Consider the following 19,365-nt stretch of genomic DNA (forward strand, 5'->3'; position numbering starts at 1 on the left):
AAAATGACTATAATTCTAATTATTTTAATTATTCTAATTATTTTATTCCTTCATCCACCCTACCAAGGCTCCCACTACACCTCATCCATGTCCCACATATACATACATATTTAATTAGAAGTATATCAAATACAATATAATTAAATTTAAAAATAATTTCATTAAATAAATTAATCTAATTTTGGGGTGTTACAACAGAAGTGAACCATGTTAGTAAAAGAAACTTTGATAAGAACCTGGCAAACAATGCGCCATGCCCATCCAAGGATCAAGGAGTTAGGCCCTAGGAGAATGTATTCCACTCAGTGAGGCTTCACCCAACTCACAACTTCATGTGGAAAGAAGAAATTTAGGGGGAACAATCATCAGAAGAGGGTGAGATAACCCCAACAGGGTGGGGTGACGATAGCGTCTACTATGTCTAAGTCAAGTGCTTGGACCAATATTACGACCTATGTAGCCGAAAATCAGACAAAGTTGGCTCAAGAAGCCAATGTGGGGTGTTACACAAGCTAATGGCCTGGATTTCTTAAAATTTTATGGGCAATATACCTTAGGGATTAATGCGATAAGAGTCTCAAAAAGAGAGGAGTGAAAGCTACCTATCACAAAAGCATTTGATACAAGCCGGACAACATCATCTCCAACTATATGCCAAAATTGTTTAAAAACAATACCCTGGAATCCATCCGGGCCAGGCGCCTTAAAAGGGTGAATTTGATTCAATGTATAAATAATTTCTTCCATTGTCACCTGTTGAGTCAAAGAGTGTTGGGCTTCTTCTGTAAGGCTTGGAGCCATATTTGAGTCACCCATGCCAGCGAAGAGTATAAGAGATGTAGGGCAAAAAATACCTTTAAAAAATTTAGTGTTTCTTCCTAGAGAATAATAATATCATTGCACCAAATATCATTGGGAAGATGAATACCATGTTCTTTATTTCTCTTCCGCCTGATTACCGTCTTGGTATGAAAACATTTGGTATTCCTATCTCCCAATTTAATCCAATAATCTTTAGCCTTTTGATACCAATAAATCTCCTCTTACGTAAGGATCTCATCATAATTATGTTGAAGCTCCTATTGGAGATAAACTAGTCTTGCTGAATGTATTCTCTCCAAAGAGCGTTGGATACCCTTGAGTCTCTTCTCAATGTTTTTCTTTCGTTTGCTGATATTGCCAAAAGTTTCCTTATTAAAAAAGGATAGAATCATGTTGCACATTTTAGAAATAAGATATAATGCCATATTGGGGATTTCCCTCAAGAAGTCTGGACTATATTGAAGTATTCCAAGTGAGTGATCCAAACTGCCTCAAACCTAAAAGGGCACAACCCATGGTCTTGGAAGGGAAGGTCAGACCTAAAGAGAATTGGGTTGTGATCAAAATGAAATTTACATAACACATATGGTGAAGCCATGCGCCACACAACATCAACCAATGCCTTATCCAGCTTGCGACAGACCATTTGATTACCAGTACAAGGCCTATTCCAAATGAATTTCCCACCAGTCATGTATACTTCAACTAAACTAAATTTATCAATGGCATTCAACAAAGAAGCTGCCCTAGAATGATTAAAATTACCTTCTTTTTGTTTACTTGGATGAACAATGTCGTTAAAATCTCCAATCAACATCCAAGGACCATCAACAATGTTCCTCTGATCAATGAGGTGGAGCCACATGTTAAGACGAGAAATGTACGCAGGACTAAAATAAGTTCTAGTTACATACCAAGAGGAAGCTCCCGATGATAGCTTGATAGTAATTGTATCCATAAAGACACCATGCACGACAATTACAATGTTATTACCATTTTGATTTAACACTCAAATGCCCTCGGATTGACCATGTGTATCCATGTAATGAACACTCACATATCCATCTTTGTCCCAGAAGGACATGGCCTTATGAAAACCAATGTGTGTTTCCACAATGATTAAAAATGTTGGAGAGTGTTTTCTAATCAAATACATCATGTGTCTTTTAGCCTTATTATTAGAGGCTCCTAGGATATTCCAAGAAAGCATGGTGACTTCTTTGAAACCTAACTTAACTAGTCAAGTTGATGGAGGTGACAAATCAAGTCCGAGACATGAGAAAATTTATGTAGCAAGCTCCCATTCAATGGGAGTTTCATGACAACTTCCTTTTCTTGAGTAACATCCTCATCCATAACACATTGGTTATTCCCATCTGTCTAACTTGCCGTCGATTCAAATGTGGAATGCTGTATTGTGTGATGGTCTCCAAACCCAAATTTACTATGGGAACGATGGAGGTGTATTTAGCAGTGTTAGGCATACCCTTTTGTGTTGGGTAGGAATCAAAAGTTGGCCCAGTTTTGTGCGAAGACCCAATAATAGTATGACATGGTTCCAAAATGGGAGAATTAGCATTGGCGTATGGGTCCCCTCTGTGTGATGGACGATACGCATCTAGGGTGGATTCACTCTTATCAAATAATCTCTTCTTGGAAATCGCATCAAGTTGATTGGGTCCAGTCGTTTTGCTGTCAGTGCTTTTCCTTTTAAGGAAACACCAACCCCCTTGGTTTTAGAACTCCCCGGATCTATGGGCGCATTATTGGATAAAGAACTTCCTGGACCATAACCGACTCTTTTGTTGCGTTTTTTTCCTCTGCACCACTAGCCAGTCACCATGTACTGCATTTATTTCTCCATATTCTTTTGCTACAATTTCAGTGCTATCATCGCCCACTTCCTGATGCAATTTTTTTTAGTCTTTTCTTATGGACATCATTGTTTTTCGATGGACCTCTTAGTCGCGCCACCGTAGGAATGACCCACTATGTCAAATTATGTGGTTTTTTCTTACAATCACTGGAGTGATGTCCATAACAACCACAATTTGAACAAATAATGTGAACACCTTCATATTGCACTTTGTACTAGTGGCCATTAACATTGACCTTTTTGACAATCGACAAGGTCATATCAATCTCCACACAAATTCGCGTAAAAAATATCCTCTTTACATTCAGAGTATTAGTATCTACCTTAACATGAGTACCCACAATAGATGGAAAATTAAGAAGTACACTTTCATCGTAATACAATAACTTTAGCTCTGGAAATAGAATCCAAACCAGATTCTTCTCCATTTTTGCATGAGGAGATGCAAAGTCTGTTGAATTGTAATTCCTTGTGTCGAAGCAGGTTACTCGACAGAGTAAGGAAGTGTCGAACCACCTAGTGTGTTGAGTTATGTTAGTGTGTCGAAGTGTCGAAGCACGTTGCTTCACACAGGATTTCGACTTAGGCCTATTTTAGTAGTGTTACCTATTTTGGGCTTTTATAGTTTTGGGCTTTAGCTTGAGGTCCAAGTTAACCTAAATCTATAAATAGAGGGAGTAACCCTTATTTTTTTAATGAGGTGAATATTGTATTCATTACATTGTATTTACAATATTTTGCAGTTGCAAAGTGAATAACAAGTTCTCCACAGTTTGTGGGCAGAGAGAAACTCTGCAGAATTTTAATTCTTCTTCTCCTTCATCGTTTTTTACACTCTTTCTTTCTCCATTGTTCTTTTCTTTTCATTGCTATTGTGTGGGTAATAACAATCTTGTTCATCAATATTGATTGAAATTCTTCATAGGTTTTGGGGGATTTCCAACATCTGGTATCAAGAGCTCCAGTTTAATCGATTAGTGGGAAGAAAATCACCATGGCAGCGAATCATCCAAACGGGCATTTTCCAGCAAATCTCCCGATTCTCAAGAACAACAATTATGAGAATTCGTGCAAACAGATAAATGTTGTGTTCTATTATCAAGATCTTTGGGATCTTGTGAAGGAAGGAGTAACAATGCTTGCAGAAGCCATGCCAGATCAAGAAAAGATTGCACATAAAGAATTGAAGAAGAAAGATTATAAAGCTCTATTTATAATCCATCAATATGTTGATGCAGATAACTTTGAAAAGGTTAGTGATGCAGAGTCAACAAAAGAAGCATGGGAAATTCTGGAGAAATCGTTTGAAGGCGCGGAGAAGGTGAAAGAGGTGAGGTTACAAACTCACAAAAGAACGTATGAATTACTTCAGATGGAAGACAATGAAAGTATAACTGATTTCTTCACTAAGGTTACGAAACTGGTGAATCAAATGAAGGTATGTGGAGAAGTATTGACATCAAGATCTGTTGTTGGAAAGATCTTGAGGTAGTTGGCTCCAAAGTTCGATCACATGGTAGTAGCCATAGAAGAGTCGAAAGATTTATCAAAACTGACAAAGGAAGAGCTTCAAGGGACACTTGAATCTCATGAACAAAAAATGGTTGAAAGAGCTGCAGGAAAGTTGAAGAGTGATATGGCTTTGCAGGCTCAATCAGCAAAATAAATAAAAGCCAAAGAAAGATGGAATGGCAACAAAGGCAGGGGAGGATACAACAATTCGACAAGTCAAAATTATCAAGAAGGAAATTGGTCGAATCAGAGAAAACCCTGGAACCAAGGCAACCAAAGAGGTGGTGTTGCAGGTAGAGGAAAAGGTGATGGTCAAAAGCCAGACAAGAGTCATATTCGGTGTTATAATTGTCAAAGGTATTGTCACTATTCTAGTGATTGTCCATAAAGGCAGAAGAATCAAGAAACTTATGCAAAATTGGCGAAACATGAAGAAGAAGAAGAGACGTTGTTGATGGTTACAACAAAATATGAAGAGAGATTCAAGGACCAGTGGTACTTAGACTCAGGATGCTCATCACATATGTCTAGAAGAAAAGATTGGTTTGTCAACATAAAAATCTCAATTAAGAACATGGTGAAATTTGCAAATGACAACATTCTAGCAGCTGAAGGTGTTGGTGATGTTTTTATTATGAGGAAAGATGGCAAGAGGTCAGTAATTTTAAATGTGTTGTACATACCAGGCATGAAGAGTAATTTTCTAAGCATATGGCAGTTAGTCGAAAATAACTACAAGGTGTTGATCAAAGACAAGATGATGAGAGTTCTCGACTCAAATTGAAGGTTGATCTTGAAGGCTCAAATGTCTCAGAATAGAACCTTCAAGATTGAGCTTAACATGATGGAGCATAAATTCCTTGCAATAGAACCCGACAGAGATGAATGGATACGACATTATAGACTTGGCCATCTCAATTTCAAAGACATCAGATATTTGAAGAGAAGAAATATGGTTTCAGGATTACCATAAATTGACATTCCAAACGAAGGTGTGTGAAGAATGTGTGTAGGCGAAGCAACATAAGAACAACTTCAGTAAGAATGCAGAAAGCAGTTCGAAGGCAATTCTTGAAGTCATATACTTTGATGTATGTGGTCCTCTCCAGGTGGATTCGATTGGAGGTAACAAGTACTTTATTACATTCATAGATGATTTCAGTCGAAAACTGTGGTCTTACCTGATCCAGAAGAAAATGAAGTGACCAAGGTATTTTCCAAGTTTAAATCTATGGTCGAAAGATAGAGCGATCGAAAGATCAAGATTTTGAGAACTGATGATGGTGAAGAATATGTGTCGAAAGACTTCGATGCATTATATGTGAAAGAATGGATTATGTATGAGATGGTGCCACCCTACATTCCACAGCAGAATGGAGTCGCGGAAAAGGAAGAATAAAACCATCATGAATATGGTTAGAAGTATGTTGAAAGGCAAGCATCTACCCAAAGAATTATGGGGAGAAGTTATGTCTACTGCGACATATATCCTGAACAGGTGTACAATGAAGAATCTAGAAGGAATCATGCCAGAAGAATGTTGGTCTGGTATCAAGCCTAGCTTGAGTCACCTGAGGGTGTTTAGATCTATAACACATAGACATGTGCCAGATCAGTTGAGAAGAAAACTTGATGATAAGTCGAGTCAGATGATCCTGATAGGATATCATTCGACTAGAGGATATAAGTTGTTCGACCCAGTGAATAAGGAAGTGGTGATTAGCAGGGACGTGATTATAGATGAGCTTAAGGAGTGGGATTGGGATGAGAATGTCAAGAAAGATTCAGTGAGAATCTTTTGTGACGAACCAGCTAGTGAGGTCGAAAGAAAAGTTCGACAGGAAGAAGTCAGAGGTGAAGTAGGCCCAAGCAGACCTCAAAGAACAAGACACATGCCTGCAGGGTTGCAAGAATGTGTGATTACATTAGATGATATGGTCAATGAAGAAGGTGAGCTGTTACATTATGCTTTCTACGCAGATGTTGAACCTGTCAATGGAGCTGAGGCATTGAAAGATTCGAAGTGGATGAAAGCAATAGACGAAGAGCTGAAGTCAATCAAAGTCAACAACACTTGGTCACTTTTCGAATTACCCCAAGACAAGAAGGCAATCGATATGAAGTGGGTATACAAGGTGAAGTTGAATCCCAAAGGATAAGAGACTCGACACAAGGAGAGACTTATGGCAGAAGGATTTCTTCAGAAAGAAGGAATCGACTTCGATGAAGTTTTTGCACCTATTGCTAGGATCGAAACAATCAGGTTGGTTGTTGGTCTAGCAAACATGAACAACTGGAAGATGTGTCAAATGGATGTGAAATATGCATTCCTTAATGGCCCCTTAGAAGAAGAAGTTTATGTTGCGCAACCAATTGAGTTTGTGAAACATGGCGAAGAAAGAAAGGTGTACATGTTGCATAAAGCCATGTGCGGACTTAAACAAGCTCCAAGAGCTTGGAAAAAGAAGATAAATGGCTTTCTAAGGGATAAGGAATTTGTGAATTGCAAATATGAACATGGAGTATATGTAAGAAGAAGCAAGAGTGAATTGATTATACTATGCCTCTATGTCGATGACCTGTTGATAACAGGTAGTTGCAAGAAGGAGATCGAAGACTTTAAAGGTGATCTCAACAAGGAATCCGAAATGTCAGATCTGGGTGACATTTCATATTTCTTTGGCATCAAATTCTACAAGAGTGATAAAGGTTTGATGATGCATCAAAGAAGGTATGCATGCGAAATACTCAAGAGATTTGAGATGCAAGATTGCAACCTAACTTCGACTCCAACTGAGCCCAGATTACAACTGTCGAAAAATTCAGAAAAAGATGATGTCGACCCAACCAAATATAGAAGACTTATTATGTCACTTCGATACCTTTGTCACACAAGACCTGACTTAGCATACAGTGTAGGTATGATTAGTAGGTTCATGCAGAAGCCAAATGTATCACATCTAGCAGCGGCGAAGAGGATACTAAGGTATCTGAAAGGAACTCTTGGCTATGGAATTTTGTTTCCTGCAACTGATGAAGGAAAAGAATACAAATTAGTGGGATACACTGACTCAAGTTGGTGTAGTGATGCTGAGGATCAAAAATCTAAAGCTGACTATGTGTTTATGCTAGGTGGTACACCAGTTGCTTGGAGTTCGAGAAAGGAGCCAGTAGTGGCATTATCGTCATGCGAAGAAGAATACATAGTTGCTTCTCTTTGTGCATGTCAAGCAACATGGATGGTGAATCTGGTTGAAGAGATAACAACGAAGAGTCATGGATCAATTACCATGAAGATCGACAACATGTCAGCTATCAATCTGGCGAAGAATCCGATAGCACATGATCGAAGCAAGCACATCGAAATGAGGTTCCATTATCTTCGAGAGCAGGTAGTAGATGGAAAAATGAATGTGGAACATTGCAGAACTGAGAATCAAATTGTAGACATTATGACGAAGGGAGTGCAGGTCGAAGTGTTCAGAAGACTAAGAGCTATGATGAATGTAGATAACTTAGACATAATGAATTAGGTGGTATGTTGAATTGTAATTCCTTGTGTCGAAGCAGGTTGCTCGACAGAGTAAGGAAGTGTCGAACCACCTAGTGTGTTGAGTTGTGTTAGTGTCAAAGTGTCAAAACATGTTATTTCACACAAGATTTCGACTTAAGCCTATTTTAGTAGTGTTAGCTATTTTGGGCTTTTATAGTTTTGGGCTTCGGCTTGAGGTCCAAGTTAACCTAAATCTATAAATAGAGGGAGTAATCCTTATTTTTGTAATAAGGTGAATAGAGTATTCATAACATTGTATTCACAGTATTTTGCAGTTGCAAAGTGAATAACAAGTTTTCCACCGTTTATGGACAGAGATATTTTATAGTTGCAAAGTGAATAACAAGTTTTCCACCGTTTGTGGGCAGAGATCTTCGCCTTCATCGTTCTTTACCCTCTTTGTTTCTCCATTGTTCTTTGATTTCTCCATTGTTCTTTTCATTGCTATTGTGTGGGTAATAACAATCATGTTCATCAATATTGATTAAAATTCTCCATAAATTTTGGGGAATTTCCAACAAAATCTGGAGTCTAGCGACCCACATCCAAATAATGGTCAAACAACATATGTCTGACACAATTTTCTCCCTATCTACGAGTAGTTCGCACTTGACCATAAAGAAACCATGTCCATCGTCCATGATTTCAAAACCTTCGATAAAATTTCACATCTTCTTCAACCTATCTTTCATCAAATGATAACCAATGTTCTTCCCAAAAAATTTAATGACTAATACCTCCTTCCAAGAACTACCTAATTTCTAAAAAAAAATCTCATATGTCTAAAATTTAAGATCTTTGATAGTAATTGATTTCTTTATCCTTCATCAAATAATAATGATCGAGATTTGAGATCATTATTTGTTATAGACAAAAAAAATATTATATTTAAGATCATTAATTCCTTTTTAGTGATTGATTATTACTACTTTGTTTACCAATAAAGATAAAATAAAATATTTTTGTAAAACGAAATTGATTAGATAATTTCATGAATGGTGTTGAGTCTTTATTACACCAGTACGGAATAACCATTAACTTGACCATAACGATAAACAAAAATAAAAACAAAAAAATAAAAATTTTATAACCAAATTAATTAGGTGCAAAAGAAAACGTGAATTGGAGGAGAAAAATTTCAGCATCCCAAAATCCCAACCCAGAACTCTCTTTCAATCAATACCGACGCTATGTGTTGTGGCCAATATCCGTTGTTTCCAAAAGACGCCGGCAACGATCACTCACCGTCGGTGCTCGACAACCTCCGCGTCCGCCTCGCCGACACCGAAGCTCGCCTCGCTCGCGCCAGAGCTCGTGAAGCCCAGCTCACGCGCCGTCTTCATGAGATGAAGCGCTTCCTATCTGTTATGGAAATTCTTGAAGGTTATCTCAAACGCCGTTACCGTCTTCAACAACAACGTCTCGCTCGCCTCCTTTCTCTCCCACCTGCCCTGTAACCGTCACCGGGAACCCTGTCTATATGCTGTTGTTACAAAATTGTGGATGTTTGTTGTAAAATTCGCGCTGCTTTAATCTTTAATTTTAGCGGATTTGTGGATTTCGTTTAGAATCTTCGTTGTTAGGGTTTATTGTTTAGGGGAATTGTTGTTGTTTTTATAGATTTTGTGAATTTGATTGATGATATAAGATTGGAAATTGTTACTTTGTTGTTTGTAGATTGAATTGAAGCTGTGCTATTTTCTCAGGTGATTTGTTGTTATATTAGGTTGAAAGGCTGAACTGAATTATTGTTGAGCATATGAATAATTTGATTGATGTTCATGTGCAAATAGCTGCTGATGCTTCTGCGAATAATCCAGTCGTGACGAGCTTGCTAATTGTGCCAGAAGGTGTTTAGAAAGGATACCTTGAATTCACACGAACAGTCTGAATTTCAAGCTTGGTGTTTTGGATTTTCGGGATAAAATTAACATCTGCTATTTTGTGTGATCTGAATGCAATAGTTCACTAATGCATTGATTGTGTGAATGCAGGGAATCTGTTTTCATTTAGAAGAGTTTATTAGTTGAGAATTTTATTACACAAACCTGTGTTTAGGTGGTGGTTAGAAGAGCTTTTGAAAATAGAATAGCTTATAGAAATAGATTATGAAGAGTTATCCCCCGGTTTCTCTTCCATTGTACAATCGGTTTAATTGCGAACACTTAGATGATAGTAGTAATTGTTAAGGGAATAGAAACCTCTACGTGTAATATTGTCGCATTGCATTGGTACTTTAGGCTACTTTGTGGTGTTGTTACCTGCTTAGAATTCGAAAAAGGAAAGTAAGAGGGGAGGGGTAGGGAAGTAAAGGGGAGAGAACTTAATTTTGTCAAAACATGTTCAAAAAATTTATATATTTTAGGAAAAAGGTTTTCTGATTCATATTGTAGGGAAATCACATTGTTGTTTGGTATCTCTGCCTTATTTAATTTCTTTGTTTACCATTTTGTAGAGATGAGATTTTGTTTGTGCCTAATCTGAAGAACATATGTATCACATTTTTTGGCCTTCTTGCCCTTCCCTTTTGTCGTGCTGTGTTGAATCTTCATCCACCCTTTTGCATTTCCTTTCTTTTATCTCTTTCCAATCAGGTGTGCTGAAATTTTCTTGATCATCTATAAAGAATTTGTTATGAAAATTGGGCAGCATGAATTCAGTCATGACTTGGTGAAACAGTGTTAATGATCACCTTAACCAACAAAAAATGAAAAGGTAATGAATGCTTCAAATGCAGTTCATCCATCAGGTGATATATAATATGCCTTTTGTACTTAAACAGATCACATTATTTCGAAGTTTAACTTTGGCGTATTAGCATGGATCAGTGTTTCTATGATCTCTCTAATAAGAACTGTAGTGTTGCAGAAAGTTTTATGCAATCCTGCTTGATTAGCATTACTCAGTTTGGTATTTTGTTGTCTTAGGATTTAACAACATCATGAAAAATGTAGTTGTTCAGAGCATTTTGAAAATCATGTACTAGGTTGATTTTATTTACTTTAATCTTGTCTAAAGATATACTTTATTTGATTGTGGCTGCCATAGAAAACCAATTGATTTGGATAGGAGAGCCATTGGTCATAGATGTCACTGTTTTTTTTCTTTTCATTTGTTGAAAATAATTGAAATGTGGTTTTAGTTTTGTTCTGGTTATAGATTATATAGTTTCTTTACGCACCCTGTGTGTTTCAACCGCACAACGCCAAATTTCTAAAAATGCCCCATTTTTGAAGATGTATTTTCGAAAGCACTCCAACACACACTCAAGATCATTGAGAGTGATGTCATATTGCTTGGTTCATTTTATTTCGAAAATGCATCTCTAGAAATTTTTCGTGGTTACATTTTCGTAAGCCAGACACAGCAGTCCCAGACTCAAAAATAAATGATTTTTTCAAATTAAAATTAAGATTTATAAAATAAAATTAGGATTACATAGATGAGTTCAACATAAAATGCAACATTACACTTCAATATTCAGGTGGACGCTTTAACATCTTTAGAATATCTTCGACGGATTTTAAAATCATCGCTTCCAACTCGAGCGAAATTTTTGTTTCGAAACGGAAAAACGTATTTCACATAGCTCTTACATCCGCTTGCATGTTGAGCTCAAATTTGCTAAACTCAATCTTTCTTTTGTTGTTAATCGACGGTGAACGGTATTCGGGCTTTTTAATTTTTGATTATTTTTGTAAGGCATGAGATAATGGATATCGTTTTTTATATCATCGAGGGAGGTGGAGTCGTTGAGCTAGAACGTGCGTCTGGGAGCTCTGTTGGAGAAAGAGACATTTGTGACATACCAGTCAATGTTTAGTGACGACATTTAAGACATTTTCAGTTTGTGTGAAATATAATATAAGAACACCTTAATTTATAGAAGTCATAGATCAATATGGAATACTCAATGACTGACATGTTGATTTCGGAGATATATCTCTGGAACCACACCATATTATCTTGTTCCGAAGATGCAACTTTGAGATTTCTCCATAACTAGTTTCAAGACAGAACCTGGTTTTTCATATACAAAAAACACAATGAGGGAAGATCAAAAGTGCATTAAGGCAGAATATGAATAAAGGGTGAATATATAACACTTCATTTATATTGAGACACAATTACGTATACTTACTTTTCTGGTAAAACAAGAAATTAAAACGAATCGAAATATATGCCGCCGGTCAAATATGTTGGTCACCCTTTGGACTTTTGTGCATTTGATTATCTTCCAATATTGCTCAATTTCTCGAACTCTTGCATCCTTTCTATAAAATGATTCGGCCAAGTCTCGACTTTTGTTGTTGAATATGCCGTCCACTATGGTGATGTAAGTGGTATAGGGTATCACAGTTTCAAGTGAACTTGAACAAAATGACTTGAGGTGGGGCGGTTCACAGTGGGAAAAAGATTTCTGAAAACACCGTATCATGTCAGATCAATACACGCTCTATCATACACACATGCTATTAGGTGACTCATGTCAGGAAAACACATTCATTTTGTCTCCGGTGCCGGACCGCTAAGGCAAGGAACAAGAGACTCATAAGTCTTGTCGAAGTATTCTTTCTTTCCGTACAATCGTGTGTATGATTCTTTATGCGTCTTCAACTCTTGGATAAGTTGATGGAAGACAAGTGTATGACTATCTTCTCCTTTACCGAGTAAAGCCGAAACGGAATGGTAACTACAACTGCCACCCCCCTAAACATTGGTGATCCACTTGATATATTTGTGCATAAAAACTGGCATCTCGTCGATGAATGGAATCTTTGGCGGAGGCGGCGTCGGAGATGGTTTGCTAATGCGAGCTCCTTTGGCAATACTTTTTTGAGATTTTTGAGTTGGTGAGTTGGGAAAATCTTTGTCAACATGTTTAAAATATGAAGGAGGTCGTGTAGTCGAGTTGTCATTCGGTGTATGTTTCATTTTCTTCTGAGCACCTTTTGTTTTTACCGATTGAGAGGGTGGTTTCATGTCTGTGGTTTTTGGATAGACAATCTTCCTCAATTGTTCTTTGATGTGGAGTTTCATGTTGTCACCAGCCTTCAAAAATATCTCTTGTATCACTTTCCATTCGATCAAAATAGAGATATTTGATTTACCGTCATTCATGACACCATCATTATCAAACCTAAGTTTCTTCCAATGAGTGCAAATCTCATACATTTTTATTGGGTTACCAAGTTTCACTTTTTATCAATAACGCAAGCAAATGAGAGACCATATGTTTTCACAATGGTGCATCCATATTTTGTGCTATCGGAGCCTACATTATCATCTCGTTTAGCCTCGTGAAAAATATAGTTCAAATTTGTCCGAGAAATGTTACCGATCAACTGAGAATATAGAATGTTGTCTTTAAATTTGTGTTCAAAAACTGTGAGGCTCCAATCAAATGATGTTTGTATCTCATTATGTTGGTTTTAAATCATGTGGTTCACAGAGTTCCAGTCTCTACACAAATCACTCTTACTATTTTCCAAACAATTTTTCAAAGTAGCATGGGCAGACTCAACTTTGTTACTTGTTGTATTTTCGATGTGTCTAACATTATCAATCCATACGCAAACAATTTCTCCTTCACCTGGTCAAGAATTGTGCTTTCAACATATTTCAACTAATCTGGGTACTTTTCACACACTTTCTTGAAACACATAACAGAATCGGAATATAGTTCTTTTGTGGAAGAATTTATTATACGACTCCATGCATCCATTATTTTTTTCACAACCATTCCCGCCTTCACCAATTTTCCATCTTGTGACTCTATCTATTTCGTCCCTAACGTGGGTTTAACCCGACTTCTCACATTCTTTGTCATGTGATAACTACAAAGTAATGCATTAGAAGAAGGAAATATTTTTGCAACCGAATTCATCAATATGGTATCGAGGTCGGTAACAATCGCTTTAGGCATCTCATCTTGATCCTTCAATAGTGTCTGACACACCTCTAGCGCCCAAGTAAAGTTGTTCTCTTTTTCACACTCAAGAAATGCAAATTCAACAGAATATATCTTCTCAGTTGAGGTAACATCAACCATCTCCAATAATGGAAGTCTATACTTGTTGGTCTTGTAGGTTGAATCAAGTATGAGCACCGTAGGAAACGTGTTGAACAACTTTATGGAATTAGGATGAGTCCAAAATATATCTCTAACAGTAACTCCATCCTCCCATGTTCGGCACCTAGACACGCAACTATTATCATCCAACAACTTTAATAGTTGTTGCATCTCATTTTATCCCCATAAGCGCCTTGTTAGTCAGGTACCAAATATTATACACTTGTTTGATATTTGATATATTTTCGGTTCGTTTCCATTTCAACGGTTGAGCTAGATTCAAGGTCATGTCAGCAACACATTCCTTCTCTTCCGACATGAGCCGACACACACTAGGATGACAGACTATTTTTTCACATAAATCATAGTTATGCAAACCACACATCACATTAAATATCCAATTTTTGTTTTCCAATATGTAACCACACACCTTGAACGAACACGCACATTTTCTAGACCTAGTGTCGTCTCTTTTAAAATTCCGGAGAAGAGTTATATATTTCTTACTTCTTTCACACGTCATTGTCACAAAAGCGCATAAAAACTTCCATCTGAACTATTATGCAACCTTCCGATAACCACACCAAAGCCAACTTTAGAGGCCTCCATACGAATTCATTGAAACATTTGATCACGAGATTCAAACTCTTGTTTGTTTTTAAATTAGTTTCCAACATCTACCGCCTTCACGACAACACCTTGGACATCCGGAGAAACAATTTATTTTGGGAAAACATTGGGATACACCATATCTAATGAGAAAAAATACAACATAACAAAATATAAGTGCTACTGCTGAAGACAGAACTGGAAATCAAACACAATGAACTTCTGAAAATGCATCTCCGGACAAGTTCATACTCGTTTCGGAGATACATTTATGGACACGTCGCTCTTTATTTCAGCAAAAATGCATGATTAATGTGACCAATGCAGAGAGAAATGAAGGATCTTTACCTGAAATTATATCTTCTTTTGCTCCCTATGATGTGATGAACCAAAATAATGGAGATTTGGAGTGAAAAAATGGATTGGGAGTAGAGAATTGTTTGGTAAAGGGATTGGTTGAAAACCAACCATGTCAACAATGGCTGTGTAATCATGCAGCTGGTTCTTTTATCAGATATTTTCAGAGATGCATCTCCAAAAATATCTGACATGCAAAGATGATAGAAAAATTCAAAATCCTGTCCATAATTCTAGAGATGCATCTCTGGAATTTATATTGAACTCGTAAATACATAATATATTTTTTAAAATATTCTAGAGATACATCTACAAAATAAAAATAACTCAACTTATAGAGCGCCTCTCAGAATGACATTTTTTGAATATGTAAGAGGTGCATCCGAAAATGCATCTTCAGAAACAAAAGGCATTTTTGAAAATCCGCGTGGTGCAGTAGAAACATATAGGGTGCCTAAAGTGTTGGGGGAGTTTTTCACTAGGGAGCATTGAACATTGTGAGACTTCTAAGTGTGAGTCCACAATGCTCCCCCTAAAGTGAAAGCTCTTCTTACTTCCACAAACTCTTGTATCGCACATAACATTTTTTATTCACCACACTAGCATCATTGACACTCTTCAATAGAATGTTTCTTATTCACCACACTGGCGCCATTGACTTTCGATACAAGTAAATCGGTCCCTTTGTCGAACCAAAGGCTCATGATACCATTTGTTGGATGAGTTTTTTACTATTGAGCATTGAATATTGTGGGACTTCTTTTTTAGAGCGGCCTCTTTGTGAGAAACACAACATATATTCACCCTAAACTTTAAGGTGATAAGTGGGTGAGTTCTATCACTTATAAATGCTCAAGTCTCCACATTTTCAATCAATGTAGGACTAATGTTCCTCCTCAAGTAAAAACTCTTCTTACTTGCACAGACTCTTGTACCGCACATAATATTTCTTATTCATCACACTGACGCCGTTGACTTTCGACACAAGTAAATCGGTCCCTTTCTCGAACTAGACTCTGATACCATTTGTTGGAGGAGTTTTTCACTAGGGAGCATTGAACATTATGGGGCTTCTTCTTTTTAGAACAACACCTTTGTAAGAGACACACCATATATTCACCCAAAATCTTAAAGTGATAGATGGTGGATTCTCTCACTTATAAATGCTCTAGTTTTCATATTTCCAACCAATATGAAACTATTACCCACACTACTCACACTTGATATGTTCTTGTTGTAGAATATTTTACTGATATATTAAAAAGTTATTCTTACAGCTTTAAATAAGAGAGAATAGAAAACCTAATGGGCTTTGACTAATGGGCCTCATTACTAATAGAAATAATTACTATTTACAATCTAATATTTACAACACTCCCCCTCAAGCTGGTGAATGGATATCTATCATTCCCAGCTTGCAAGTAAGTTGCCTGAATCTTTCTGTTGGTAAGCCTTTTGTTAACACATCTGCCAGCTGATGCCCGGAAGGAACGTAATATGTAGTTATCAGTCCACTATCCCATTTCTCTTTGATAAAATGTCGGTCAATCTCAATGTGTTTAGTCCTGTCATGCTGAACAGGATTATGAGCAATACTAATAACCGATTTATTGTCAAAAAACAATTTCATAGGACCTTCACATTGTATCTTCAAGTCTTCTAGAATTTGTTTCATCCACAATAGCTCACAAATTCCTAGTGCCATAGCTCTAAATTCTGCCTCGGCGCTTGATCGAGCAACTACACTTTGCTTCTTACTCTTCCAAGCTACAAGGTTACCACACAGAAAAGTACAATAGCCTGACGTAGATCTTCTGTCACTCACTGATCCGGCATAATCCGCATCAGTGTAAGTCTCCATAGTTAGATTTCCACCTCTTTTAAACAAAAGTCCCCTCCCTGGAGTTGCTTTAAGATATTGTAGAACGCGGTCTACAGCCTGCAAATGTCTCACCCTCGGATCATGCATGAATTGGCTCACCACACTGACTGCATATGCCAAATCTGGTCTAGTGTGTGCCAAGTAAATCAATTTTCCCACTAATCTCTGATATTGACCCTTGTTGACTTTGTCACTTTCCTCCTCAAAGCTTATCCTGTGATTTTGTTCAATGGGAACACTTGCAGGTTTGCATCCAAGTTTGTCAGTTTCTTGCAAAAGATCAAGCACATACTTCCTTTGAGAAATAAAGATGCCTTGCTTTGAGTAGGCTACCTCAATTCCCAAGAAATACTTGAGTTGCCCAAGGTCTTTCATCTCAAACTCTGCTGATAATTTCTCTTTGAGGAAATGTCTCTCAATCAAATCATCTCCTATAATAATAATATCATCAACATAAACAAGAAGTACAGTCAGCTTTCCTCCTTGTGAATGTTTAAAAAATAAAGTATGGTCTCCTTGACTTTGCTTATAGCCCAAACACATCATTGCCTTTGTGAATCTTCCAAACCATGCCCGAGGGGACTGCTTTAGTCCATATAAGACTTTCTTCAATTTACACACCTTGTTAGCTCCATTTGTTATGCCAACACCTAGTGGAATCTCCATATACACTTCTTCCTCTAAGTCTCCATGCAAGAACGCATTTTTAACATCAAACTGTTGCAATTCCCATCCACATGAAGCAGCAAGAGATAGTAAAATTCGAACAGTATTCATCTTTGCCACTTGGGCAAATGTCTCCTCATAATCAATACCATACGTCTGAGTATAACCTTTTGCCACTAGTCTTGCTTTGTACCGATCAAGTGTACCATCAAATTTGTACTGTACAGTATAGATCCATCTGCATCCAACTGGACTTTTGTCTCTTTTCCTTTCAATAATCTCCCAAGTACCATTTTTTTCAAGTGCTTTCATTTCCTCATCCATAGCTTGGACCCAAATTCTATTTTGCAATGCTTCTTCAACAAATGATGGGATTTTCATAGAATCAACAGCTGCAATAAAACTTTGATATTGTGTGGAAAGATGTTTAGTGGAGACATATTGAGAGATAGGGTGTCGATATAGGGAGGGACAAGATCTTTTATCCTTCCTCAAAGCAATGGGTAAATCAACTGGATTAGTGTCACAAGTATCAGAAATGGCACAATCATCACTAGAGGAATCATTTTCAGTACTTACCTCCGGTTCAGGCGATTGAATTTGTTTCTGGAGAAGGTCAGGTTTACTTCTTCTCTGATACACTAGAGTTGGTGTTGGAGGTGCTGATTCCTGTAAAACAGAAGGCCTTGAAGGACCAGGAACACTTACTGGCTCAGATTCAGGTGTTGAACTAGGACTCAAACTCAAACTAGGTGACAACTCGGGTTCAAGAGAGGGAACACTGATAGGTGTTCTAGGGAGGCTAGGACCAAGGATCAGAAACTCGGACTCAGACTCTGACTCTGACTCTAAGTCACTTATGTTCTCCCCCTGAGACTGAGAACGAGTGAAATATGACACATTTTCATGAAAGGTGACATCTTTGGAGACAAAGAATTTTCGACTCGGAGGATGATAACATTTGTACCCTCTTTTGTTGGGTGCATAACCCAGAAAGATACATCTGACAGCATGGGGATCCAATTTGTTGCGATATTGTTTGTGAACATGAACAAAAGCAACGCAACCAAAAATGCGAGACTCAAGAGTGTGTAAGATAGGAACAGATGGAAAACGTGAAAGCATAAATTGGGCAGGACTTTTATTACCTAACACTCGAGATGGGACCCGGTAAGAGGTGGGAACAAACATTTGAAAAAGGAGAGATCTAGCAACTTCAAGTAAATGACGATTTTTTCTTTCTGTGACACCGTTTTGTTGTGGGGTGTCAACACATGTGAATTCATGGAGAATGCCATGTTTACTAGTGAAGTTGGAAAATGTATGATTGACATATTCTTTACCATTGTCAGAACGAATTCTTTTTATGCCTTTCCCAAATTGCGTTTGTACCATATTATAAAATTGGATAATATTTGTGGTACTTCGGATTTAGTATTCATCAAGAAAATCCAAGTTACCCGAGTACAATCATCAATAAATGAGACAAACCATTTTGCACCAAAAATATTAGAGGTAGGGGCAGGTCCCCAAACATTAGAATGAATCAAATCAAAAGGTTCATCACTTTTATTAAAACTGGACGGAAAAGATACACGATTGTGTTTTGCCAACTGACAAACATCACACTTAAAAGACTCAACAGAATGGTGTAAGAACAAAGACGGAAACATAGACTTAATTATATAAAATGGAGGATGACCGAGACGCTTGTGCTGAAGCCAAATTTGTGAGGCTGAAGAGGAAGACTGAGACTGGAAACAGGAGGACAACACCTTTGGATGGTCATCAGAGAAGTAGTATAACCCTTCCTTTTCCTTAGCAATTCCAATCGTCTGCCCCATGGTAAGGTCCTGAAAAACACAATGGGACATAGAAAAATTACTTTACAATTCAGATCACGGGTAAGCTTATGGATGGAAATTAAATTGTGGGAAAGTGTGGGAACATGAAGCACAGATTGCAACTGGAATGGAGGTTGCAAGTCAATATTTCCAGTGCCAACAACACAAGCA

The 19,365-nt window shown here is 37.4% G+C and overlaps 1 protein-coding gene across 1 annotated transcript; it reads left to right on the top strand.

The window, feature by feature from the left end:
- The first annotated feature begins 8,787 nt into the window (after nucleotides 1–8,787).
- LOC127074971 (protein SKIP34) lies at nucleotides 8,788–9,468 on the top strand. Its single transcript, XM_051016397.1, has one exon. The coding sequence runs from the start codon at nucleotides 8,954–8,956 to the stop codon at nucleotides 9,218–9,220; it is 267 nt and encodes an 88-aa protein (XP_050872354.1). The 5' UTR covers nucleotides 8,788–8,953; the 3' UTR covers nucleotides 9,221–9,468.
- The last annotated feature ends 9,897 nt before the right edge of the window (nucleotides 9,469–19,365 follow it).

Source organism: Lathyrus oleraceus, chromosome 4 (genome assembly GCF_024323335.1).
Source record: "Lathyrus oleraceus cultivar Zhongwan6 chromosome 4, CAAS_Psat_ZW6_1.0, whole genome shotgun sequence".
Taxonomy (NCBI): Eukaryota; Viridiplantae; Streptophyta; class Magnoliopsida; order Fabales; family Fabaceae; genus Lathyrus; species Lathyrus oleraceus.

What these genes read in the sequence shown, in the direction of transcription:
- LOC127074971 (XM_051016397.1), top strand. Translation starts at nt 8,954, where the DNA reads ATGTGTTGTGGCCAATATCCGTTGTTTCCAAAAGACGCCGGCAACGAT.